Below are 27,576 nucleotides of genomic sequence, written 5' to 3' on the forward strand. Positions count from 1 at the left end.
TTTTTTTTGGTATGTAGGTAAGTTGAATCCTGATGGAAGTCACCTATTAATGATTTACAGACAAAAATACAGAGCTTAAAAGAGAGGGAAGTAGAAATAAACTAACCCAGTGACATCTGCAAACATGTCTGGAAAACCAGTTTGCATTGCTGATTTTGAAGAGTATGCTAAAAAATTTCTCCCCAAATCAGTGTATGATTATTACCGATCCGGAGCAGATGACCAGGAAACGCTAGCAGATAACATAGCAGCATTTTCAAGGTAGGAGGATGATTTAAGGCCTGGGGTGGGAGGTAGGGGGTGTAAATTCTGCTTTATTAGTAGATGTGGTGCAACGTTAAATTTTTCTGTGTGAACAAAACTTAATTTTTCTGCAACTTCTTTCTTTTTTAACAAAAAGACTCAGATAACTTTCAGAAAAACTGTCTCTTCCCTTTCACTCCTCCACCCAACATTTTCAGCCAAAAACCAGTCCCTAAAATCCATTAGAATCTCTAGCTTTGCCTGCGTTTTTGCTGCTTTTGTTACCATAAATTCTCTAAAGAGTCCTTTCAGCTCCAACGTTTAATCAGCTGATAAAACTGTAATTTCTACATTTTGGGCTAGAATGCTGGCAAGGGATTCTTGCGATGGGGTTCTACTTATGTCTTGAGTCAGTTTTGCCTTTTGCTTGTTCTTCCTGAACCGAATTAGTTACGCAGCCTTCCCCAGTAAGTGCTTGTGCAGCATTGCTAGGTCAAAGCCGCATAGCCTAGCAAAAAGGAGTTGTGTATCCTAGCTCTGCAGCGAGCCCTGAAAGCCAGAGTTCAGTCCTGGGTGGCCAAGCCGTGCTCAGGGGTGTTCCAGCAGAAGGTCAGCACTTCATCGGGAAATCTTGTAAATGATGGGGACTGTTATAAACCAGTTTTGACTTAGATTGGCCCCCTGAACTGTTGTCAAAAGCTGGACCCGGGTCACGCTTTCTCTCAGAAGTACAAGGTCAACACAAAGTAAGTCGGCTTTTGCTGTCAGATTCGGTGGAAGAGTGTCAAAACTCTCGTCAGGTCAGTTGGTTCCTCACCTCTTGAATCTCTGCTGCTGCTCTGCCCCTGGAGATCAGCCTGAGCACTGCGGAGGAAAGAAGGCAGCTGGAGGCTGATCACCTCAGCTGGATGAGCCCAGTCAAGCTGCTTAAACAGCTGGTGGCTTCTCTTTCCTTCAGGTGCTGTGTTGGTGCAGACATTTAACCCCCCTGCACTTGTCTTTGCTAATCTCTAAAGGCTTTGTATTAGATCCCTCAGAGACTAACAAACCAAAACAAGTTAGGGGTTTTTTTCCGATTTCTTTTTAGTCTTTCTCTCTCCCCGCTTTGCTTTTCTGCTCCAGAGCAGCAATCCTACTTACTGCTCCAGTTGCTTTTCCATAGGCTATGAGCAACTCAGCTGGAAATCCCACACAGCTTTAAGGCTGGAGGAAACTCGGTGGTAATTCACTTCGCGGGATTTCAAAGGTCGAATCACAGAAATCGGCTCAGAACCTTAATTTTAGGGACACTATAAAAAAGCTTTATAATGTCAGGAGAAGAGAATGACAAACCTCCCCTGTGACCACTTATTCCAGATGTCTTAGCTCTTTGCAGAAGCCCCCATCGCAGACTGTAAATCCTCTTGCACTTGGGGCTACTCGAACATAAGCCAAAGGGCTGTTCTGGCTTCAAGGGATAAATAGGAGCAGGAGGGGATATAGTAGTGCTCACCTAATACTTATTTTTTAATTTTATTTTTTTAACGCTTCCGGATGCTATGATGTTATTTGTCCTCTTAAAAACAAAATGAGGTGTTAAGGAAAGGACACTCAAAAGAAAGTGCTCAGAGACAATAATCTGTGGAAGTAGTGAACTTTTTACTGCGAACTGCTAGAGCTGATTGTGATCAAGCAAAAGTTGGGTCTAATCTGCCCAGAGACAGGCCAACAAAAAGCTGGGTATGTCCACTTGCTGTTTTGGTATCAGCGAAGCTATATGTTAGTGGTGAGATAAGAGCAGCTCTGCTCTGAAGCTGTTTCCCACCGCAGGGGCAGATTCCTCTGATAAGACAACCTCCTTGCATCGGGCTGGTTCAGGCTCACCTCCTCTTTCCGGCCACCTTCTATCATATTTTTAATAAAAGCCCCCAGTTTTAGGCATTCAAAACTGAGGAGCTTGCAGGCAGCCTGGAACTGAAGGAAATATTAATTGTGCTTGAACAGCCTGAGACATTAAAAAAAAGGCAAATTAAATTTGCCAGGTCCTGATGTGGCTGAAAGGCCCTCGATGCTGGATTCCTGCCCCTCGAGAGTGAAGGTACGAATGGGGATGGAAGCTGTGTTTCTGTGTTTGCTACCTCTTCCTTTGTATATTTGTCTTAAAGGAACCAAGATCTGATTTCCGCAATAGCTTTAGGCCACTTAAGCGTCTTCTAAAAAGGCAGTTACAAAATCTAAAAGACTTGACAACGGGGTTTATTCTATTAAACCATCAAACAACTGAACTTGTTGACAGCCAAAGAGAGAGGTCACGTGATAGAAATACTGAAGTCAAAGCTTTGCTTGTTACCTTTCCATTGTTCTACATCTACGTCTCTTTCTGGCTGTCCATCAAAGCGCAGACAAGTGGGGTGATGGTGCTGGGGGTCACCCAGCAGGGCAGTGGGAGAGCTGGGGTCAAAGCCTGAAACCCAACTCCCCTGGTGAGACACGCAGCCCCCTCCTTTCTGGCCACTGTGGGGCTGGGCATCGCAGCTGAAGTCACCTGCTGGGGCTTACCAGCTTTACCTGTATGAAGTGGAGAGGATGCAGGGCTGGAGCATGGATATAGTCATTTACAGCTTTGTGGACAAATGTGCTCTTTTATCTGTCCATAACAAGAGGGAGATGATAGTAAAGTGGTGGAGTCCCCATCCCTGGAGGGGTTTAAGAGTCGGGTTGACCCAGCGCTGAGGGATCTGGTGGAGTTGGGAACTGTCAGTGTGAGGTTAATGGTTGGACTGGATGATCTTCAAGGTCTTCTCCAACCTAGATGATTCTGTAAAGGCGGTCATAGTTAAAAATAGCACTTATATAACACATTAAAGCATAAGTTAAATCATTCTCAATGTTTCTAGTGCCTTCCTGTCTATTTGCAAATCAAAATATTTCCATTAAGCAGCGTGCACTTGCTGCCTGCAGCCAGATGGACTTTCCTCTCTGCAAAGGTGAGCCCCTTTAATGGGCCTTTGAACCTTTTTGGAAGCATGTTGAGCACAGGGCTCTGTGGGCTCAATCTCAATAGCTACCTATTTCCCACTTGTCACTGCTGAGACAGAACACATGATGGCAGATTCCTATTTTCTTTATTTTCTTTGATGCTGTTGGGAGGAGCACGGCCTAATCGTCAAGGACGCAGGACTGCTCACTCTGAATCTCACACAGTCCTTGTGTGTCCCTGAGCATGTTACTGGTTTCCTCCCTGTTCCTGAGCACAGCTTGTGGGTAAATATAAAGTAAGATGGACTTTACACCCCTGAACCACAAAGATCACAAGAGCTTGTGAAAGAAACAAGTATGTTCAGCTTCATCTCCCATTGATTTCCACAGTCAGAAGCTCAGTTGCAGGGCCCGGCCTGATTAAAAATGTTTACAGTTTATTTAAATATTTATAGATATAGGTGTAAGTGTTTATGTTTAAATGGAAGAGAAGAAAGCATGAAACTGCACCAGGAGCATAAATTGTTTGCCCATACCTTTGTGGTGCAAAATTACTCAGGTGAGCGAGACTGCTGGGCCACATGGTATTTGGAGAAAAATCAGTGTTGGATTTGTCCGTGAGCTCTTTATTATTTTGGCAACTGAATGGTTGCATTTACAGAGAAATAAATAGATTATTATTAAGGACTGATCTGGCAAACAAATGGTAGTTTTGATAGATGCTGCAATACCTTTGGAATGGCCCATGAAATTTTGGGAGCGGCACAATCCATACTTGTTAGATTATAAAATGCATGTCTTGGCCTTTTGACAGCATAGGATCTTAAAGTACTTTGAACCTGCAATCAGATACCAGAGTACAAAATGTCTCCAAAAGGCCAGTGTTTAAGATGAGGTTAACACGAGGGACGGTGACTCTCCTCTAGCTTCCAGCTCTTCTGGGATTGAGGTTGGCGCAGAGAACCGGAGCTCGTGTTTCAAGATCAGTGTGTTCCTGCTGAGGCCAGATAATTATTTTTTTATTCATGGTTTTCAAATGACGTGGAGATGACATTGGCGTGAGGCATTAAGGCCAAAGATGATGATTTGGGATGTCAGAGCATGCGTTGCTCCCTATGGCGTCTGGCTGCATTCACCTTGCATTTGCTCTGTGTCCCGAAACACCACGTGTCCTTCCAGCACCGTGTCGTCTGGTGATTAAATTCACTCTCAAGTTGTCAAAGAACCAAGGGGCCTGAATAGAGATTAGATTTTATGACAAGGTCGGCATGCCTTTAGCTTGATGGCATTCAAGAAATCAATCTGAAATCTCCCCTTTCGGCATTTTAATGAAGGGGGGTGTCTGTGTGTGTAGGAACACATTTCTGCTAATCTGCCGTGACACGTTCTGCCACTGACTCCCTGGCGGCCTGTGGAGAAGATGCATTTTGTTGTCGTGCACAAGAAACAGCAGTCGTTTGTTTATCAGGGACAGCATCAATGCGTATTTTCTGCAAACATAGCGTCATTTCATAGATAGGTATTAAGGGTGTAAAATCGACTGGGTGTATAAATAATTTAAATATTGGTTAAAAAAGCAAGGCTGAGAATGTGGTTGGGGTCAAACAAGCATGTGGAGTTGTAGGGGAGAGAGAAGGAAAGGAATGCTTATAATAATAAGTTAGCTACATTTCTGCTATGTCTTTCACCTTGGATTCGCAGAGTGCTGCGAAGAGAGTTGCTATGTGGATGGCAAGACACCCTGGGAGAGAAAAAGGATTTTCCTCAAGCAAAAGCAGCTGTTTTGCACAGCTTGCAGAGCCTTGTACAGCACTAGGACCTGCCCCTTCTGATGGGAAGTGAAGCTGTAGGGGAGATTAAGGCAGCAAAGTGGATTGGAGTTGGGATGGAGACTGCCTGAATGGTGTGTCCTTGCCCAAGTGTGCCACTTGCGATGCAGCATGAAGGGATTATTTAGCACGGACTTGGAAGGGAAACAAGAGGAGCTGCTTCAAAATGTGTTGCAGTTTTAAAAATTCAGCATTTTTCACAGCTGAGAATGAGTGGGGGGGGAAACAGCAAGTGCTTCCCTCTTACCCAACTGTAAGATAATTTACATTCTGAAATTTTTGAGCAAGGAGGGAAAAGGAAAAAAAAAAAAACCCAAAGAACACCCAAAAAATACTAATCCCCTCTTCTTCCCTTTCATCCTTCTTTCCAAACGGCAGTTAGCTGAAGCTGCCTAAATTGGGGTGCTCGCTGCCTGCCCCGCTGCAGCATCTCCCTGCTTCCAACTAGGAAGAAAGATGTACTCACTTGCAATTGCTGATTGCAGCATGTGAGTGTGGAGTTGGCTAGGAAATATGTGGATGATGAGGAGAAGGCAAGTCAAAAAAAACCCCAAGATTTTTACAAAACATTCAGGAAATCTTTTAACTCAAGAATTTGGAGGAAGCAGGTGGTGTGTGGCAGCCTAACGAATGCACACTCCGGTTACTGAGAAATCCTGCTCTTGGGTTTTGCTTGCTGATGTTAAGGGCATTTCCCTACGGCTTGTCCAGAAAATGACTGGCTTCAAGAGTCCAGCAAAGTCACAGCTGAAAACACCCATGTTTCCAAAGCAAGGTCAGGTTTTATTTAAAGAGTATAATGTTAAGGTAGTGATCCCGTTTGGTGTTTTTTGTGGGACCCAATAAATGCTCAGTTATGAGTATTGACTTGATGTTGGTCTAGAGGATGCAACCTGATAAGGTGCAAGGGGAAGAGAAACCATAGAAGACATTGGACGATTCATTTACATTGAAAGTCTGGGGCTAATGAGCCTGAGGACCCCAAATAGCTCATGGATGGAGTAATCGGATGGTACATAAATGTGAGTGAGAAGGAGGCTGTTTATCGCTGCTTGAAACAGCATCATTTTTCTTGCATACACTCTTGGGAGGATTTTTGCTCTTTCTGTTTCTTTTCCCTGCTAAAACCGTTACAGAAATGTTGGTACTTCAGGGCTGACCCTCACGTGTGTGCTTTGAGATGGCAGTGGTTTGCACCGGGCAAAAATCTGACAGGTCTGGGACAGCAGAGAAACTAGGAGGCTGGGGAAGAGGGAGATACTTCACATTCTTATGTCTTTGAGTTTGACTGTAAAAATGAGCCAGGTTATTAAAGGTTCTTCTGTTTTCTTTATATTTGTTGGGAAAAGATGTCTTAGAGCTGGGAGAAAGCCTTTGGAATGAGGATTAGGAAGAAAGGGGGAGAAAAAAGTCATGTTTTCTTTGTCCCACCCTCAGCCCATCCTCCCCTGAAAAATAACAAACCGATACAATAACGTGAAAACAAGTCTGAGGAGACATACTTGCAGTGTGTGTCTTGGCGTTGAATAATACAGCTGACTCCCACAACTACATGTCTCCTTCCAAGCATCATAACTGTCCTTCTCCTTCCTGGGGAGAGCTTTCTGGAGAGCTGGCACTGCCCCCTGCTCTAGGGCTTCAGAAATTTGGGTCTTGTCCTGGCTCTGTCCCAGGCTTCTTATGGAAATGTCTCTTGATCTTTCTATAAAATGAAGAGATTGTGTGCTTCCTTTTTTTTTTTTTTTTTTTGTTCCCCTAACCTGTCAGCTTAATATGCAAACTTAAGCTGATCAGTACTTGCTGTCAGAGCATAGTTTGAGGGTAACAGTGGCTCTGGTTGCTATCTCCATGCTAATAATAACAATATTATCAGTCTCAGACATTCTAGTGCTGAGCAGGTAGTCAGGTTCAGCAGTACTAGAGCTTAAGCTTTTAATTATTTTCTGTAATTAAAATTCAATAGCCATCAGAGTCCTTTCAGAGGGAGGGATGCCTTAGGGAGAGGTTAATGTGTACCCTACTCCTGCTTGCAGAGAGGGTCTGGCCTGGCTCCATGCACACCCATGTCCCTGCTAATGCACACCCTCTTGTGGCTTGTAGTAACTGTTGCTGGCTGCAGCATTGCCTGGATCGTCAGAAAAAGTCCAATTTCACAGGTACCCTCAGGAATGTGACCCTATCCCGAGGTTTGGATATTGCAGTGTCATCTATGTGACCCCATAAGAGGGATTGTGATACTGTTGTGCTGCTGTTGTGCGGGGGGGGGGGGGGGGGGGGGGAAGATACATTTCTGTGTGTGCAAGCATGTGGTGTCCAGCCTGACTACAATGAATTGCAATTCAGATTAAGTGTGTTTTAGTTTGCTCTGTTTTGGAGACAGCTTTCATTTGTACCCAAGCTGAAGACCCCAGTGGAGAATAAGGCCACCTCTGGGCTGACATGGGTTTTGGCAGACACGTTGGAGGCAAAGCAATGTTGGGAAGAGTCGAGCAGATGCTGGGCCACGTCATTCAAGGACTAGACCATAATTTTCCCTATTGGGAAGGCAGCTGTACTACTTGGTCTTCTCCTGCACCAAATTACAGTGGCCGCGTTTGCTCTTTTCCTGGAAGTCTGGAGTCCCTGCGGTACAATGGGCTGTCCCTGGGGCTGCAGCTGTACTTGCAGGGACTAGGTGTTGTGCAGTGGCTGGTGGCTGCCGGAGACGGGACCTCTCCGAGCAAAGCAACTCGGTCTCTGTGCCAGCAGAGATGCGGTGCAGTGGATTTCCACACACCCTGGAGCTGAGGAAAGCCAGAGCAACCATCCTGCTTCCCACGTGGCAACTCGTTTCTCTGTAGTCTCACTGCAGAGACCTGGAGCACAGGCACAGGGAAGGCTAAGCATGCTGGCCAGGCTAGTTTTATGCAAAAATCCCATGTCTTTTGGCTCCCTAGTCCATAGAAGGAATAACTGAGGAGGGCTGATGACTTCTCCTGTTCCCGCACGCCCGCTGTCATCCAGTTCTGCCCAGGGCTTTCAAGGAGTCTGAGACTCACCATGAACATTATTATTTTGCAGTCTCTGTCGTTTCTTTCAAATGATACCCACCAATAATATTCAAAGGCTCTTTGCCTCTTTCACGCTCCGCAGACTTTGGTCCCTCCTTGCCCACTCCCTCCTGGCTTTGTGCATTTCATGGGTCCTGCTGCAGCTCTGGGTCACACAACGATGTTCCAGCCCCAGCACAGCTTTCACCATGATTCTCTTGACAGCAGGAAAATCTGCGCTTGTCCATTGGGAACTGTAAATAACCCTGATGATGCTGGCTTTTTATTCTCGTTCTTTGTGTAGATGGAAGTTGTACCCCCGGGTGCTCAGGGATGTGTCGGTGATGGACCTGTCAACCTCAGTCTTGGGGCAGAAAATCAGCATGCCAGTCTGCGTCGGAGCGACCGCTATGCAGCGCATGGCTCATGCTGATGGAGAGACGGCTACTGCTAAGGGTAAACCATGCAAAGAGCCCCCCCGCAGTGAGTTCGAGATGAGCAGAGTAATCCTGTGCCTGCTGGGGGTGCAGCCCACCTTGGTTCCTTGCTCCTGATGCTGTGGCCAGGTTAGGTTTGAGTTGCTGCTCAGATAATTGGGTCTATTTTTGGGTTTGTTTTTTACTGTTTTCCTTTGCCTGTTTTGTCTGCGGGTTCTCCCTCATGATGAAACAGGGATGAGAAATGCAGTATGTAAGAGGGGAATCATTTGTAAGAAATACAAAATTGAAAACTATATATATGTCTCTATACATTCTATAAATGTAACTACGTATATTGTCACGGCAGTGTTCTTCCTGTTACAGAACTGCTTCTAGAAATTCAGAAGTCTTTGCTTGGCTGGGAAAAAATATTTGCTTTGAAGAGAGCTCTCTGAGAGCATCCCAGGGAGCCAGGGAGATAAGGGCCCCTCTGGGCTAGATGCTGCACGAAGATGTTGCCAGCGTGGAAGCTGCAGCCTAAAAGGCTACAAGAAATGGGATGTTAACCAGAATTCAGATGTGAAATGGCTTCTAACTCCTTTAACACGTGCTGCAGGATGACACAAAATCTGAGGAAGGTCACACGGTGTGCCTGTTGCATGGAAACTGGATCGGGCTGTGTGTTTCAGTACTCAGCACTGAATGAAAAAGGATACAAATCCTGAATAGGCAATATTTAAAAAAAAAAAAAAATCCTGTGCATGGTTGAGCTATTCATCGAACAGTGTTTCCATGACCAATGCAGCAAATGCTGGTGTGAAGTGAGTCTAATTATCTGCCCTGCAGTGGGAGCTGGCCTCAGGTCTCGTTAAAAAGCCGTGTTGCTGCGATGTGCACCGTGACGGGCTGCAGCACAGCTCCGGCAGCAATCTCCATAAAAGCAGATTTCTCAAATTTTATAGTATGTTTGGGGATACGTTTTCCCCCCCCCCCCCCCCCCCCCCCCCCCCGCTTCCCAAGAGATTTATTAGGAAGCCGAAGATTTTGTGCCTATTGTATGTGCAGGCGCGTTCCACACGATGGAGCTCGAATACCTTGAATTGGTTTGCGAAGCAGCGTCTGGTGGGACGCCTTGGTGCTGCCCTGTCCTTTGGCAGCTCTTGCAGATTATTTCTGGCCCAGGTTATGCTGGGAGGAAACTCTGAAGCATTATACTGTTAAGTGCAAACATATTAATGCGATGTTAAGAGCGAGATTCGAAACACACAGAATTCAGCATGTTCCTTAGCAAAAATTCCCACTGATGCTATGGCCCGGCCACGTTTTAAGACATAAATCTATAATGGCATGTAAAGTTGAGTAGTACAATAAGGCTGACTACCAGCGCTGAGTTATGGTTGTGGTAGATAACTTAATTTTGGAATTTCCTGACTTTTGGGCACTTACATTTTCGAACTTTAACATATGACTATTGCATTTAATGTTCTTGGGTTTTCAAGCTAGGAGAGCTTGGTGTACTGGCAACAGTTTGAATGTGCGGTCAGATAAACATATCCATGGGAGTTGGTAAATTTTTCATCACTTTCAAAGCGGAGCGTAATTAAAATCACACCCTCTGTATTGCATTAGCGTTTCTTGTAGCAAAAATCCGGCTTTGGTTTTGTGCTCTGTTAGAGGTGGAGTGGGACATTCAGTGCCAAGCTTTTTCTTTGACCTTATAAGATGACAGGGATTAGCTGTAAAGTACTTGTTTGGCTTAAAGGTTCCCTTAGACTTGAGATATTCGGGATCAGGGGGTTTGCTACATCCAACTTCTCTTAAACTCTGCGATACCTCTGAAATATAAGTGAGAAGATTGTTGGTTGCTTTAAATCAGCTTTTGTTTCAGCTCCACCAATTTACACAAGCCAAGAAAGTCCGATCCATAGTCTTGTGGCTTTTGCAAAGCCTGGCATCTTTTGTCAACTTGACTTTTGGCTCAGGTGTCTTGGAAGCAACGTGTGGGGTGGTGCCTCTGCTGTTGTGACAATCCTTGAAAAGCACGGCGTGGTCTGAGGCTTGCCCCTTCCCAGCCAGGGAAGCAGTGAGTGCCCTGGCTCGCGTCGGGGGGCATGGCAGCTGCCCACAGAGCACCAGCAGTGTGCACGTGTGTGTGCCCGGGCACCTCTCAGCCCTGCCACAAGCCACATGTCTGCCTGGTTGGGGTTAAACCTCAAGAGATGATCTTGGGTTCGCACCATCCTGACCTGCAGAGCAGGGCAGTGCAGGTAGCAATAACAACTCCTTCCCCTAACTTTTTCTATTTTGAGAGCGATGTCTGATACCCTCAAGCAATTCCCTTAATCGACAGCATTTTGCTTTGAACTGCTCCGCTCTTCCAGCAGGTTTGCCAGCACCTCGTGGTGTAAACGTCCTCTCTAAGGACAAGGGCATGTCATGTCTCGTTAGGTAAAACTCACTGCCCTCGCAACCCCTTGCTTTGGGGCTTGTCAGCGGTTTGGGAGCTGCTACCCCTCGCTGCTGCTGCTCCTTGAGGGATGCTCTCCTGCAGCAATCAAGCTGGTGGAAAGGAGAATGCATCTTACCTGAAACAGGGCAAAGTGTGGCAGCTTGCCTTAAACACACCTTCACTGACAATTCTGTTTCTATAGTAAAGGCTCTTTTTGGGGACAAATGTTAAATTGTAACCTTAAAAGTTGCTGGTGACAGACCACCCAACACAAGTTATTCCAAGGGTTAACTAACTCCACTCTGAGCAGAAGAAGCTGTAATCATGGTCAAGACTTGTACAGCTTCAAATCCAGATGTTGGTTTTACTTATGCTTCTATTAGCTAGATTAAAAAAAAAAAAAAAAAAGAAAAAATATTGTCCGTATAGGCTGCAATAAGGTTGCTCCTCAGTTTTCTTTGTCACATTTAAATGGACCTGGAGTCCTTCCTTACAGAGAAAGCTCTCTTGTCCTTGAAACAATTTCATGGACCTTGGCAGTTGTCCCAGTCTCTCCAGGTCTTTATTGAAGTATATTCCCTAGCATTTTAGTTGTAGTTCATCAGTGTATGTGGCAATTTTCCAAATAATGGATTTTCTGTTCAGTAGAAACTGAAAAATTGGGAGGAAAATTGTTTTGGATTAACTGAAATGTTTAATTTGATCCAAACCAGAATGTTTTATTTCATTTTCCTACTAGCTAATGCTTTTAGCCATAGTTCTGTTTTGAAACAAAAGTGTTAGCACAGAAGAAAACATTTCCATTTTGAAAATATCAACACATGACATTTTGACTTAGGTGAATTTTTCTCATCCTTCCCACTCCAATTTCAACCTCTTTAACTAAAAATATTTGCCAGATTTGATGAATAATCTTAGCCACCATTAAAGAGCAAAGGGCTGTTCTCTAAACACTTTTCAACAGAACATTTCTGATTCTACAAGGTTTTTTTTTTCTGCTTGTCCATCAGAAGATTCACTATTCCTCCACGCAAAGACATTTGTTTGCTGTCCCAACTGCAGGCCGTGCTTGCGAACCGATGTGATCCCCATGTCATCTCCCTGGCAGTGCAGCGCTACTCGTGCTCCTCTAAATAGGACCCACCTTCAAGTACACCGAGAAAAAAATCTGGTGCACCATCCAGCTGCTGAGCAAGAAGTAGCAATACTTTTCAAACCTTAAAGGATTATAAACAGATATGTAGCATTATTTTATTGAGATTTCTATTGTGTTTATAATGCTGCTAATTACATAATGCTCTCTTACTGCCCAACTACCTTACGTTCTCTTGTTTTAACCCAGAAGGGCTATTGCGATACCTGACTTCTCTCTGACTTGCTTGAAGTCAGGCGGAACAGTTTGACTCTTTTCTTGGCCAGATCTTTTGAAAACTTTGAATCCTAGCTGCTCAGATCCGGCGATTTTATGTTTACCCTCTACAATTGCTCTCAAACGACTTTCTGGGTTACTGCTGACGCAAGAAGGGTTTCACCATCACCTGTGATGTGACTGCACAGTTTGCTTTGCCAAATAGAGAATAGGAATATTGACTGAAAAGATATTTTTTTCTTCCCCTGTTTTAGCTGAGTTCCTGGCAGGTCTATCATTTCCACTAGAGAGGGAGCAACACCTTTGTTCCTTTGGCTCTTAACAGACTTCTACTGGGCTTTTTGATTGCTTTGCTGCTGAACATCTGAGTTCAGGTCTCTTGTGCTCATTGGATGTTCTTGTGACTGTGAGGGAGGGATTTTGCAGTTTCTTGCTTTTTGTGCTCAGCCACAGTGAAAATAGCAGGACTTTGCATCCATCTTCCACCTGATAACTATGTGGTGTTCCACAAAAAATGTTAATTTTGAGGTATTACTACTCCAGAGTCATCGAGAGGACAATATTCATGTGCAACAACATGGCCTGGACTGACCTGGCCCTGACTCCCCTCAGAGACCAGCATGTCCAGGGGACTTTCTGATGCAAGTGTGGGCAGGCACTGTGGCACGACAGCCCTCCAAGACCAGCCAGACCCATTTTCTGTCTCCAGCCTTCCTGCACAGCTGACAAAATGCATTGGGTCAACAAAAACATTATAGGCACAACTCGCACGCAGCATTTTGTAAGCGGTGAGTGAGGTAAGGCTGGGCAGGGGATTTCTCAGCCAAGTGTGTTTTGTCAAGAGAGTAATGTTAAGTACTTTAAACAACTGTTTCTTAGGAGATGCAGCTCCAAGAACATAGCTACTTCTCTTGAGAAATACCACCCTGCCAAAAGGACATTGTGTTGATCCCAAGGAACGTCCTCTGGCCCCTGACTTGGGGACAGTGGATTCACTGGTAGATTCAGGGAAAAATGACCACATTGGGGCAGTCTGGCTGCTGTGCTTTGGAGATGCCCCTAAAAGGGAAATGATGGGAATTTACACAGCTAGAGAAAAATAGCAAGTTCCCATTCCCATACAAGGTAACCCTGACAAAATATGCAAGCTTAAACTGGGCTCTTCTCCAGTGTCCTCTCCTGAAGTATGTTGCCTCTGGGTTGCCCGCAGGGACAAACTCCGTACCCTTCCCAAGCCACTTAATGAAGTGATGCTCCATCAGATGGGGAAAGGAGACTCTGAGGTTTCAGGATAAAAAAAGGGTTAAAAAACGTTATTGCTCTGTTCTCCTGTGGACTTCCCAAGTGGGTGCTGTGCCATGGTCAGCCTTGATTTGTTGATATGTAAAATATTTTAGTTGAATTCCCCAAGAATGAAGAAAGTCCCATTTTATAGAGGTTTATGTTCCCTGATGAGGTTTGTCCTTGTTCCTGGCTTCCCTGGGCTAAGTACAAGCAGATAGCAGTGGGGCTGAAAAACCTGTGCCCACTCAAGGCAGCCGAGGAGCAAAGGCTGTGATGCTCCCCTTTCCTAGGCACCCCACCATAACCCAATTCTGGTTGCATTTGGCCCTGAAACAAGGTGGGGTACAAACAACTCAAAGCTCTATTATCCTGGTATTGAAAACTTCCCCAGCCTGCTGTGTGCAGCTAATGCCATGCTCTCTGCACTGTCAGTGACCTCGATGGGAGCCTGCAGTGTGTACAAAGGTAAATGTATGCTTTGGGCAATGCTCGGGATTACAAGAAGACCTGGGGAGGAAAAAAAAAAATTAAAAAAAAAGGCTAAAAGCAATCTGAAATGGCATGAGGAAAGGCTGGTTTACAAAAACCTGATGTTTAAACTCTGGCAAATGTCACATATTGCTGCAAGAGCATCCCGTGGGAATCTGGATCTAGTAGTACTGATTTGTAATAATAAATAGACATACTTACAGCACCCCAAAATTGAAGTGTAAAATATACTTGTTGGAGGAAATGAATTGCTTCTGTTTTCTTCAACTGCAGCTAAATGGGCAAGAAGTGGGAGAATATTTTTAGCAAAACCTGATTTGAGGTAGGAAAAAAAAAAAAGAACCTGGCAACACTTGAGGACCATGCATCATCTGTTTTTGAAAGTCTAAAAAATTGTCATAATAAGCTTTAAAATTATGAAGATAAAGCACAGATCAACCAAAACTGGAACTTGAAATCTCTAAAATTTGAAAAATTCTCTGTGTGTGAACTTTGAATTTGGCTGTGCAGATCCGAAATACGCGTGTTGAGCTGGTGCTTTACCAGAGAGCTGTTAACTTTACAGGACAGATGAGGCGAGTTTTGTGAGTATGCTTTTGTGAAAATGCCCTAACCCAGTTTGGGATAGTTGAACTCTGATTGAACCAAACCGCTTAAATCTGATCTGAAATAAGATTAAAGCATTATTTTCTCTATTGCTACATATGCAGATAAGTCGAAAGGATATGGTGGTATTTTGGGTTTTAAATCTTCTACTCAAGGGATATATTTTATTGCGCAGTTTCTATTTTAATTTTTATTTTTGCAACTATTCTTGTGTCCGTAGGGCTGTAGAAGTAGACTTGAGAATAAAAGAAAGCATGGAAATAAATGGATACCTAAAGGCAGATTGAACCATAACATTTACATTTTTCCCTTATCTGATCTGAGGGTTTTGCAATTGCTGGGTTAGCAACCCTCCCTCTCATTCATGAACTCGTATTTGACAGAGCAACAGGAATGTGGATCCCTTATTTCTTAGCATCACTTAATAGACTTGATTTGGCAAATCACTTACGGGATTTGAGATAACCCACCACAGCTGATTTTAACAGGACTTTAAGCATTCAGAGTATGTATAGGTTCTTCGGAAGAAGCTAATTTCTAGGTACTTAATCTGTGAGAGGGAACTATTTTCAATAATTTTAAGGGGAGAAATGAAATGACTACAACGTAGAGAGTTTTGGGTCATTGCTACTGTATTTCCAATGATTGAAAGCTGCATAGTGGCCCTGGGAGGGCGTAACCAGTTTATTTGAATAAGCTGTTCATAAGTTTCCACTCTAAGAGACTTGTAATCCTTATTTAACAAAATGTTGTCATAAAGACCAATTTTTAATTCCTCGATGGGCTGGAGATGACGTTTTGAAACAGAGGTCCATTTACATTAAAAATATGCATACTGCAGTAGACCAAGAAAAATAAGGCTTTATATAATATTTTTTAGCTTTACAGTGTGTTTTCCTTTATTTTACATTAAGTGACAGATTGCTCCAAAAAGCATAACTGATAGATTCATAAAAGTATAATTGTATGAGGTTAGCTGGTTTGTAGTGCAGCCTGGGTTGGAAATCACCCCGGGGGAGGCAGCCAGCACAGAGCCTCCGGCTGCTTGACCCCATCTGGGATTGTTCAATGACATTTAACCTTGGGGCTGCCCATACCTTGGGGGTGATTTCACTCCACAGCTTTTTGAAGGTAAAGGAGGAGAGGTCAAAACACATTGGGCATGAGAACCCATCCCTTTGGCCCCAGCGAAGACTTTGGGGACCACTTGTCTGTTGTACCTGCTCATATTTGTATCTACTTTTGGGGTGTTCTGGTCAGGACTGCCACTTGGGATGTGTTTCTCCAACTCTCAGTAAGATCAGAACTTTTTTTTTTTTTTTTTACTGATGGAAGTGTCAAGCTTTATGTGTGGGATCACACAATGGATGTGGCGTTCCTTTCCTTCAGGTCATGAGACAGACAGCCAAAGTGTTGAAGCAAAGAACAGTGGAGCTTCCCCCTTGAGTCTTTAAAAGAGGTTTTCTGCTGGACTGTGTCCTTCTGTTTTTATTAAACCCCAAAATACCCCTGTAGGGATGACAACAGGCATTTACTAGAAGAGCACATCAAGAAACATAGGCTTAATGCTAGTGAAAATTTTGGGGGTGGGAGAAAGCAGCCAAAATGCCATGATCAAAATGCTCAAGGGAGCGCGTGCGGTAGTGGTGAGGAGGACTGAAGAGCAATGTCGAGAATGACAGACCTGAAACACCGATCTGCAGCAATGTGGCAGTGTTCAGAAAGTTGGAAGCCTTATATATGTGTATATATATATACACACATATATATTTTTTTCGATTATTTAAAACTGCATGTGCATATATGTCCTTGAATGTATGTGCCAAAATTTCTGACAAGTGGTGAGTTTCTGACAAGCCAGATGCTAGGGGCTTATAAACAGGCTTCCCCATAGGATAAAGAATTATTAATATGGGTTAGGCTTAGTTTGATCATAATATCTTTTTATTTCCAGTATTGGAGCAGGGATCATCCCAAAGAGCATGCAGACAGCAGTCACCAGAAATTTGCCTATAAAGAGAGAAAATAAGCCGTAAAGCGCTCGCAGCAGCCCACCGCTGTTAGTAACTGCTATTAACGTAGCATTCCCTCGAAGGCTGAAAATGCATTAACACTGAGGAAAGGCAGGATGAAATTACGTGCACCAACACACTCTGGTGAGCCAAGTGCTCCTGTTTAGAGAAGTCTCTGGTTTGGATAATCTCAAATATAACCTTGTGTTCCTCCAGCCTGCCAGGCAATGGGGACAGGGATGATGCTGAGCTCCTGGGCCACCTCTTCCATTGAAGAAGTGGCTGAAGCAGCTCCAGCTGGCCTTCACTGGCTGCAGCTTTACGTGTACAAGGACCGGGAGGTTACCAAATCCCTCGTGAAGCGTGCGGAGAGAGCAGGCTACAAAGGGATCTTCGTGACGGTGGACACACCGTTCCTCGGCAGACGCTTCGACGATGTGCGCAACAAGTTCCAGCTTCCTCCCCACCTCAGGTAGATGCTTGATGATGGGGTGTGGTGTGGGCGTGTGGCAATGCCATGGTCACTATGACCTGCTGTGTCAGAAACTTGTCTGTGGCACAAGGAATTTCTTCCAGGTGCCACACACTGTACTGGGCGATAATATCTGGGAACTGAGCACATATCTCTTGCTGCGCTTGGGCTGTGATCTGCTTTGGGTCAAAACTAAGCTTTCTTGGCTCTTTGCAGATTGTGGAAGGCTCTGTGTGCCAGGCAACACGAGGCTGCAGGCGATGAAGCTAGAGCGATGGGGTATTTCTTTGTACATCTGTCAATATATCCTTGGATGCCTTCAAAACTCAGCTGGACGCAGCCCCGTGCGCACCCTGCTCTGCCTTTGAACTTGGATCTAGCTGCAGAGTTGGCTGTGCTCTGAACGGGGGCCTGAAATAAGTGGAGCAAAGGTCCCTTCCAAATGGTGTTATGGTCCCTTCTAACCTATGTTATCCTATGACACTGCTCTGGGGTCCAGGGCCATGTTGCTACCAACCACAGAGCCCCTTTCCAAGCAACTTCAACTCTTCTTTTACTCAACTTGAGAAACACACGGGTATCAGTCTTTCTAAGTTCTCCACGAGGGCAATTTCTAACTTCAAGTGTGTTTTGGGACATTTTCTGTATCTTGGAAGAATTTGTTGTCTCATGATTGACTTCAGCACTAATTCTAGTTCCTCTCTACTGCAGGGCCTCTGCAGCATTTAATTTTAACAGAGCTACCCAGTGGTGTTGTAAGGACACGGATATCACTAGCCTTTTGCAAATATAAACTGGTAGACTGTAGAGACCACCCTGATAAACATATGCCAAAGTGCTGGCACAGTGTTAGCAGCCACGGACTGGCTGGAAGAGTACTTAGTGGATGGAATATCCAGGACTTGGGTTTGCAAAATGGAGATAAAAATCTTGAGAGAATCTTGCAAGGAAGTCTTGGTAGTGGCCGTAGTCTGCCACAGCATATATTAGGACTGCTGTGTTTGCTCTTATTCAGAGGCTGCAAATGAACACAAAAATAAAAAATAAAGGATAGTTGAACGTATTTTGAAACAGATTAACTTTGATTTGAGTTCTGGGTGAAAGCTAGTTTTGAATATTATCAATGGATCTGAAGTGCTCTTCCTATGTCTCCTAAGACTGTTACGTTATACTATGTACATACCATATGTAACTTGTACATATCAAGAAATATAATATCACATCCTCAGGTCAGTCTTCTTTTTCATAATATTCAAATTGAAAGTTAAGCCATGGGACTGTGCAATGAATCTGATTCTTCACCTTGCAGGCAAAAAAAACCCTCCAGAGCTTGGGGTGTTGGATCTCCCCCATATGCTTGTACTTGAAGCTAATAGATGATATGATGAAGGTTGACAGAACAACCTTAACTCTGCCTATGATTTCTGTGTTGAAGAACAGTCTTATGAGGAAAGCACCAGAAAACAAAAAATCCTGGACACATCTAAGATGAAAATATAGTACACTGGTACACATATGCCCCATATAGTAATCCTGCTATAGATCTGTGATTGACAAAACATTGTCAATACACACTGTCATTTTACCTAAAAAAGAATAAATCTTTAAATAGCTTTTTTTAGGGGCAGTATCATTTTAAGACCTGGGGTTAAAGAGTTTTTGAATGTGAGTCAAATAACCCAAAAATATTCAAGGAAAGCGATAGAGCCTTTCTGAAACACTTTGACCCCGCTGATGGAACAGCAACAACGTTTTGTTGGAGTGAACCATATGAAATAATATGAACTTGCAATAATCTTTAAAGGTTTGAATTAATCACTTCAGATTTCAGAATGACACTTGGACAGTGTTTTGTTGCAGAGTCGGCGGTGAAACTCTCCTAGCGCGGGGCTCTGCTCAGTTATGTGATAACTTTTTCTTGGCTTCAGGTTTTCAACAAAGTTTCAAAGCAACAACAAGGTGGCATTGTGCTCAGAAATGTATGTAAGGCAACATTCATTCAAGTGTTGATCTGCATTTCCCAGGCCAAGAAAAACAACAGTTATTTATATAATCTTATCCATGGTTCTGTTTTTCTCTGGGTACCCCACCCTCCACAAACCAACAGCTGAAAAGCTGGATCTTGCTGAGTGCCTGCTCCTTTCTCATTTTCTTCTGGGCCTGAAGTTGAACAGAAAAGCCATGTGAAATGCTGCTTGTTGCAGGCATGAAAGCGACAGTGAAAGGAGCCAGTTTCTGTGCAAAAAACCCTGTGCATTTCCCAAAATGTGGAATATAAGTATAAAATAATGCAATGTGCAATGAGAGACGGTTTCTGAAGAAGAGCAGTCAGCCTTGGGGGGGATGTGGGTGTCCTTGGCGGTACTGGTGTCACCAATGGTGGTTTAATGATTGTGAGCACTTGGGCTGCTTCAGCTTTCCAATACAAGCACAGCCTGAATTTCTCTGTTTTCCCTACTTTTCCCTTCTGCTTTGTCTAGTAAGTCTGTGAACTCTTTGGTGCAGGGGCTGTCACTTGCCATTCAGTTCCTAGAACTGCTAAGGTTGATTTGGTGCTAAAGAGCAAGTAATAGCTAATGTTTTATATGAACTTCATTCCCCACCCCCACAATTTACAAGGAAACAGGCAAAAAGACAGAAGGTGAACTGACTGGATGTTGGCCTTGTTGGACAGATGAAAATTCTGAATTCTTTGCAAGGCTTCATGCAGATCCCGAAAATTCATGGAGCTTAACAAAATTTCCCTTCTTTCTTCTCTCCTCCCACCTACGTGATCCACTATTCCTCCACTAGCTGAATCCCCTGGATTTGGGGGGAAAAAAAAAAAAAAAAAAAAAAAAAGCAAAACCAAATTTGCTGCATGAAAGCTAAGGGGATTTTTGGGGATTTTTACTGTTAAGTAGAGGTGCACCTTTTGACTTCAGCAGGTCCTGGGTTGTGTCAAGCAAGATTGATATTCTCTTCTCACATGCAGCCTGTACCACTCTAGGGTCTGAATGTCCACAGCCTCTGATGCATTTAACCTCACACTGCTGCTGGCAGATACCGTTGTTCCTATTTTATGGAGGCACAAGGAGTGGTTAAGTGTTGTGCCCAATGTCACGTGGGAGGTCTACGGGAGGACAGATGCTTGAGCCCAGAGTAGTGCTCTCACTGCTGGGTTTTCCTCCTGATTGCAGATTTGATGGTGAACATTTAGATTTTGGACTTTATCCTAGTTCTTTTGAAATAACTGGGACTGTTGCCTTGGGCAGAGAAAGTTGCACCAATGTTATCAAGCGCTTTGCTAGCTGAAGGTTTCGGCTTAGTAAGGACTGTGATCTGACATGCAGTGATGGGCTTTTTTTGTTCCTGTCCTGCAGTCCGGCAAAGCTTTAACACAGGTATATTGAATGTTGGTATTAGGGACTGATTTGTGACTATTTTTCTATGTCTTTTGTTGGTTTAGATTAAAAAACTTTTCAAGCAACGACCTGGCATTCTCCTCAGGGAAAGACTTCGGCGAAAATAGCGGACTGGCTGTGTACGTAGCTGAGGCGATTGATGCAAGTGTCAACTGGGAGGACATCAAATGGCTTCGAGGGCTGACCTCGCTGCCCATCGTCGCGAAAGGAATCCTCAGGGGTGCGTAGCTCTGCCGTTTCCCCTGGGGGAGGCAAGGCGTCCTTTCTCACAGAGGCACCAGAGAAGGAAATGATGGGGAAATTTCTGTAGTACTGCATAAAATTGCGTTACTTTTTAATAGCAAGCATCTGCCTCGCTGATATGGAATATGGTGGGATGCACGTTTGTATTTTTGTGCTAAATAGGGAAGATTTGCCAAAACCAGACCCAAAAGCAAGCAAAGGGGAAAAACCTTCTCTTCCTCATGCATGGTTAGGAACCCAGCAACCAAGACAGCTTATTTAAGCAACTGCTTAATAGAAATACCTGGAGCTGTCAGATGGTTTGTGTGGCTGTGCAGCTGGGTGTGTTTACCTCGATGTTCAGTAGGTAGGGACCAGAGCCACTGCTCACCAGTCAGTTGGTAGCCTTCAGTCACAGCAGTAAGAGCTGAAATCAGATGCAGCCAGGGAGATTGAACGTGCTCTGTCCATTGTAAAGTCTAACTCTGATCGAGGTTGTATGCTACTGAAAGGAAAGCTGGATTTCCATTTTGTCAAAAGAGTACTGAACACAGTGAAGTGGTTTCATTAAGTATGGGCTATTACTGTAATCATGCTGATAATTCTGGCTGGGAGAAAATAATTTAGCAAAATAATTTCTTAGTGATGGGTTGTGGGACATGGTAGAGAAAATAAAGGCTAGCAACCAAAGTGGCTGCTAATCCAAAGTGGTAAAACATTCTGCTTCAACATTCCAAATGACTTTTCCGGTCTTATTGCTTAAAGATAAAACTTTTTTCTGTGTTGAGATGGGGCTTTGGAAGGATGAAGCCCTTGGGTGGCTTTGAATTAGCTGGCAATGTTTAAGTGATGCTAAAATTTCCTTCATGACGGTGACAATGAGATCCCAGTTATGGAAGGACATATCTTGTTTGGGTTTTGGGGGTTTTTTTCCTAGCTGATGATGCTAAAGAAGCTGTAAAGATTGGGATAAATGGTATCCTGGTGTCAAATCACGGAGCACGACAGCTTGATGGGGTCCCTGCAACTGTAAGTACTGGTGCCAATATGCACCAATAGTCTGGTTTTCTCTACCTTTTGGCTTCTTGTTTGCTTTCTCTGAACACATGGCAGCTGGAGGAAAAACCCGTAAATACATGTGTGTGTCTTAACCCATGAGCAGTAATCTGTCTCCACTTCTCTATGTATGTCACATCATATTTTGAGTTAGACACAGCCTCCCCTTCAAAAAAACACACGAGGGTTCATGTTTCTTCAAGATACCTAGGCACCCTCTCCTTGGCTGCAGCACCCTGCATGGAAATCTAGAAGAGCAATTTCAGATAGTGTATTATTGTCAGTTAAATGTTTAGAAATTGGAAAGTCTTTAAGAAACTTTTTCCAGTCTTCTCTTTTATTTCTCCTTTCTCATCCTTTTTTGAAAACCCCCTGTTGCTGTTTGCAGTTCACTGAAGGTTGTTCTAGAGTTGTTTTTCCCTTTTAATATTCTTCAGAGACTTCTGAAAAATGACAGAGTTACAGAACAGCTTAAAGGCATAAAGAAACTCTCCCTTTTTCTCCTTTCAAATCCCTTTCACCTTTGGAAAAGGTACAGAGTGGTTAAATTACAGGTTTTTTCCTTTTTCCTTTTCCTTGTCGTGCTACCCCATGCCTTTTCCAAAGGTGAAAGGGATTTGAGAAGTTCTCAACTGGCAGAAAAGAAAGAAGTAAAGGAAAATGAAAAAATATGTGTTCAGGCTGAAGGAAAACCCCAAAATTCCAGTCATCACTCATGTTGCTTCATTTGGTGTGGGAAAGCTGCACAAGTGAAAAGAAAATGAAAGGGAGGAGAATCAAAGCCCAGTTGTGACTCTTTCCTAATGTGTCCTTGATGAAAAACCTCCCGGTTTCCATGATGATTTTGTGAAGGGAGAGGGGGACAGGTAAGCCTTTTTTTGCTGCAGAGTGTCTTATCTGCTCAGCTCTGTTGTCCCACTGGTGTGTGTCCCCCTCCCCTGGAACACTTTCACCCTCTGCTCATCTCCTCAGGGGCAGCTGAGGATTTCCCCAGCCAAATTCCTTCACCTGCTGATTTTCTGAGGTGTTCACGTGGACCCACTGGTCTCCTGGTTGTGTTGGCTGGTCCTTCACCAGCCAAGTCCTGCCCTGGGGAGCCAAATGCCAGCACAAATGGTGTTCTAAATGGTTAATGAAGTTGAGGCATGATCCTCTGAGATGTTCTTGCCAGGCTGTCTCCAGGTACTTCTGGGTACTGGTAGGAAAAACACCCCCTGACGTCAGGACTTCTCCAGTTTCAAAAGAGACTGACAGTTTTCTTTTTCAAACGTGGTTTTGTGCTGTTGGAGAGTGTGCAGCCATTCAGTTTTAGACACCTTAAGGAGAACTGAATTTTCAGAATGTGGGTGCCTAATACTTCTGAAATGAATTTTTCTTCTTTAACTTCTGTGCTCTTTATCTTCTTGTCTCCTTTTAAGAATGTATTCCCTAATTTCACTAAGAGTATTTGAAAATCCTGGGCAAGTCTTTGTGTGAGGTAGTCCAACAGGAAGAATGTATGAGGATATTAAAAAGATCATTTTGAGAAATCGGAAAGCTCAAGAACTATGAATTATTTTTTTACCAACTGCAATAGAACAGAAATTAAACTTGCAAACTACTTCTTATGAATTATTCCTTTGCAACACAACAGTGCAGAAGAGAAGGCACTAAAGGCTGATGTGTTCACTGGATTTCATCGTACAAAGAACTACATTTCACAATGCAGTTTTCACAATGTAAATATCTGTGTCGGATCATGCTAAATGTTTCTGTTTTAGAAACATAATAATTTGCTTTAATTTCATGGGTTTTCAGAATGTGAGCTGAACCCAAGCTGGTTAATATTTCTAGTGTCTAGTTACCCATCGAGGAAATCTATGTTTTAATTATGGTTTGCATCATACTTTAGTTATTATAGCACTTCAGTGCTGGTACAGTTTGTCAGGATGTAGAAAGCAGTCTCTGTATATGGAAATAGATATGTTTGGCAAGAGAGCAAAACCAAAGGGAGGGGAAAAAATCACAGCAAGTGCCAAACTTCAAGAAAATTTTACTCCAAATCTAAAAACAAACTGTACTTTCAAGTTTTTTCCCCTCATCTCCTAGTCATTTTTTATTCATTAGAAAGGAAATGAATTATATCCGTATTTGAAAGATATGAATTTGTGTGCCTTTCGTCTTACTACCACACACTGTTTCCAGTCTCCTTAGTATTTGGCTACCAGTTTTGTGTCTTTCCTGATTTTCAGGTATAGGAACTATTTAGGCATTCTAGGAATGGTTGCCCTGTAACTGATGTTTGAGGCTTGAATTCAGGAGGCTCATCTCTTCATTGGGACCTCTTGTGTGGTGTGGACATATTACTTAGCTCGCTGGTTAATTACTTGCAACTTAGGAACAGTAAAAATCCTTTTCCCCCTTACCTTTATCGCTGGTGTAGGGATAATTAGAGGTTGGTGAAAGTAACATGTGTATGCATTAAAAGAAAGCATTTCCCATCTTGCTCAAGACTTGGAGGAAAGCTGATTTTTTTCTTATAGGAAGACATTTCCTTTGCAATTATTCCTGTAATCAAGATGCATTTTCTAAAAGGAAAAATACATTCATTAAAATTTTTCAGCCAACTCGCAGTTCCTCAGGGCACATCTTTCTCTTACTCCATGTCTATACATACAACACCTGCCTCTGGGTACCTGGATGCTAGCTTGGCCTTTAGTATAAATGAATAATAAATTCAAACAAGAAAGTGGAGATGGTTATTTAAAAAGTGACAGTGATTCAATTTCATCCCCAGACTAGTGAACGCTGGAAGTTTGGGGGGTAATATCAAGGAAAGACCTCCTCTGTGCTTGCTGTTTCTTATATTCTTCACGGGTATCTGATACTGGCTTGTGTTGGAGACATGTCATGGGATCAGAGGGCCATTTGGCGTGACCCTGCTGATTCTCATTCTATATGTGACTCTCCAAATAAACTTGACCTTTGTATGTATCTGCTAATGTGCTAAGTCACTGCTGGTTTTCAATACCAAGCTGTGTAATTTATGCATACAGTTAGGCATGCAATTGCTCATTTAGCTTATTTAAAGCTTGGATCCTATATGTAGAAACTCATTCAAAAAATACATAGGGTTACAGAAGCGGACAAGGTGTATTCCTGGTTTCACTCTTTTAGATTGATGTCTTGCCTGAAATTGTGGAAGCTGTGGAGGGGAAGGCAGAGGTGTTCCTAGACGGAGGTGTAAGAAAAGGCACAGATATTCTCAAAGCATTAGCTCTTGGTGCCAAAGCTGTATTCATTGGAAGACCTCTCATCTGGGGCTTGGTTTATCAAGTAAGTTATAAAAAAAAAGGTCAAATTTCTGTTTTTAGATACCTAGACTTGTTGCTTACGCTTAGTGTATGCGTGTATGTGTGCACATAGGGTTTGCGTGTGTGATGGTATCTGAGTGTGTCTGTGTGTACCCAGACCATCTAATCTAAAATTTGCTATGACAAGTACTGGGGAGTTCTGGTTGTATGTAAAACTTAGGCCCATGTATACATGTCTGTATCTACACACATGAGCTATATGTACACATAATAGTGCATATTGTCACCTAATCTCCCAGGGTGAAGAAGGAGCAAAAGAAGTTCTTCAGATGCTGAAGGAAGAGTTTCGCCTGGCAATGGCACTGACAGGTGAGACATCAACATTTTCTTTCAGCAATAACTACCTCTGTCTCACGTTTCCTCATAGCTTTCATTTGCCCTGGGCAGGATGCTATTGTAACCTAGAGAAGGGAGATGGAAATGTTTGCGATATAAACAGATTAGGCTATGGAGAGATGGGAAAGGGATTTGTTGATATCCCTGTCTTATAGATGGGGAACTGAGTAGATTAAGTAAAAACAAGTAAAAATGTTTTTCCCAAGGAGAGCAATAAATCTGTAAAATGTAGTGGCAAATCCTTGGTCACTAAGGGGTGGATTTCGTCGGACAGAATGTACATTTCTATGGGATAGAAAAAGAAAAGGCTTAGAGTGGGAAAGCAGGGCTTTCAACTGATATGTAGCTTCTCCTCCAGGATGCCAGAGAGTAGAAGAAATTGGCAGGACACTGATACGAAGACATCAAGTACTGTTTTCCAGGATTTAGGTCTGAAGACCATTGCCTCATGTGTTGCCTGCTGTGCAGAAAGCGTGCTACCAGTCAAAAAACAACTGCCTTCACTCTTTGGGCCTTATCCTGCAATCCTGGCTGACAAGGGGTAGTCTGCAGGAGATTTCTTATTGAAGAAAGTACTTGAAACGAATTTTACAGCTGTTTCAGTATTCTCCTGGGCTCTCAAGGAAAGCTGCTCTACTGGGAGTTGATTAGAGACGGGCCTTTATACAAGACCAACATAGAAACTTGGAGGTGTTTTGCAACAAATGCTAATATTAACTTAAGTGCCTGTAAGTTAGCTGTTAAAATGAAACTATAAGCAGAAATGTTTTGATAGCAAACAGCTATCAAAATGTAGAAATTTAAAATTTAAAAGATATTTCTTGCTCACTGTTTAGAGAAACTACATTGTAGATCATAGAGATTAAATCTTGCTTTCTTATGAACGTGGTGCCATTTCCCTAGTGACTATGTGCTATTCCTTTATAAGCGTGTGGGCTTGCAGCATGTATCTCAGAGGACTCGTAGTTGTAAAGAAATGAACAGCAAAGCAAAACTGGGGAAGTTCTGCCGTTTCAGTGACACAAACCCTTTTGCAATCAGACAACCCTTATGTATGTACATCAGGTATCCTTGCCTGGTACAAATCCTTGTAGCCCTGTTGCCTTGGCCAAACTGTGCCAGTTGCACCCAGCTGGAGCCCTGAGTCATGTTTTTCACCTGGATTAATTTGCTGACAGTGGCAAGCGAAGGCTGATGCTACCTGGGAGAGTTTGTAGGATTTGCGGCCATGTGCAAAAAAGCAAAACTTGAATAATTGAGGTATTAATCCATAACTTGGGAAGATCCTAGTGGCTCTATTCAGTTTCCATGATCGTCCTTCAGACAGATAAATCTTAGTGTTATTCACTCTGCTTATGACGAGTATACAGAGACATACAGGATCTGCTCCTCTATTCTCTGAACAATCCAAATACCCACTGAATTCAGAGAAATTTTGCAACTCTAAAGAGCAAAGGAATAGCTTCATGCTGCAAAGTAACCTTTCCCAAAGTGAGCAGGCAGAGGAGGTAAGACCTACTAATCTCATCTTGGGTAAAACTAAGAGTGGCTTTTCTATCTGTCTCACTTCTGTTGCAGGTATAGCAATGTTACTGAGAGCAGGGAGAGGCCACTGCAGAAAGGTTTTGAAAATCTTGTGGAAATTTAATGTTCATTTTTAAGGAGGATTAAAAAAAAAAAAAAAAAAAGCCTTGATTTCATTGTTCCACTGTCACTGACATCACTGGCTCCACCATTTGTTTCCCATCAGCGTCAGAAGGACTCTTGCATTCTGACTCTCCCTTTTTGCTCTGTTTGAAATATCCCTTACTGAGCTTTAGAGGCAGCTTTGTAATAAAATGATGGAATATTACAATGTGAACTAAAGCTGGGGCTGGAACTCAAAATGGGGAGAAAACCCAAAAGGCCAAATGCTTGCCCTTCGGTTGTAAAATTTGTACTCTTATTTACTGCAGAATGTAGTGTGTTGTGTGAGGGTTGCATAGCAACAAAGTAAAGTTTATCTGTGTAAGGAAATATGAATGTTTCTCAGAGCACAGAGGAGCA

The 27,576-nt window shown here is 43.2% G+C and overlaps 1 protein-coding gene across 2 annotated transcripts; it reads left to right on the plus strand.

Moving 5' to 3' along the window:
• HAO1 (hydroxyacid oxidase 1) lies at positions 1 to 27,568 on the plus strand. 2 transcript variants are annotated; one of them, XM_074864432.1, is made up of 8 exons: positions 1 to 261; positions 8,364 to 8,515; positions 16,904 to 17,159; positions 20,608 to 20,783; positions 21,723 to 21,814; positions 24,998 to 25,156; positions 25,434 to 25,503; positions 25,877 to 27,568. In XM_074864432.1, exons 1-8 carry the CDS (start codon positions 125 to 127, stop codon positions 25,957 to 25,959), a joined length of 1,125 nt encoding a protein of 374 aa, XP_074720533.1. In that variant the 5' UTR covers positions 1 to 124; the 3' UTR covers positions 25,960 to 27,568. The 2 variants fall into 2 exon arrangements, with proteins under 2 accessions (XP_074720533.1, XP_074720535.1); XM_074864434.1 differs by having other exon boundaries at positions 25,889 to 27,568.
• Positions 27,569 to 27,576: the final 8 nt, after the last annotated feature.

The sequence above is a fragment of the Strix uralensis genome, chromosome 3, assembly GCF_047716275.1.
Source record: "Strix uralensis isolate ZFMK-TIS-50842 chromosome 3, bStrUra1, whole genome shotgun sequence".
Taxonomy (NCBI): domain Eukaryota; kingdom Metazoa; phylum Chordata; class Aves; order Strigiformes; family Strigidae; genus Strix; species Strix uralensis.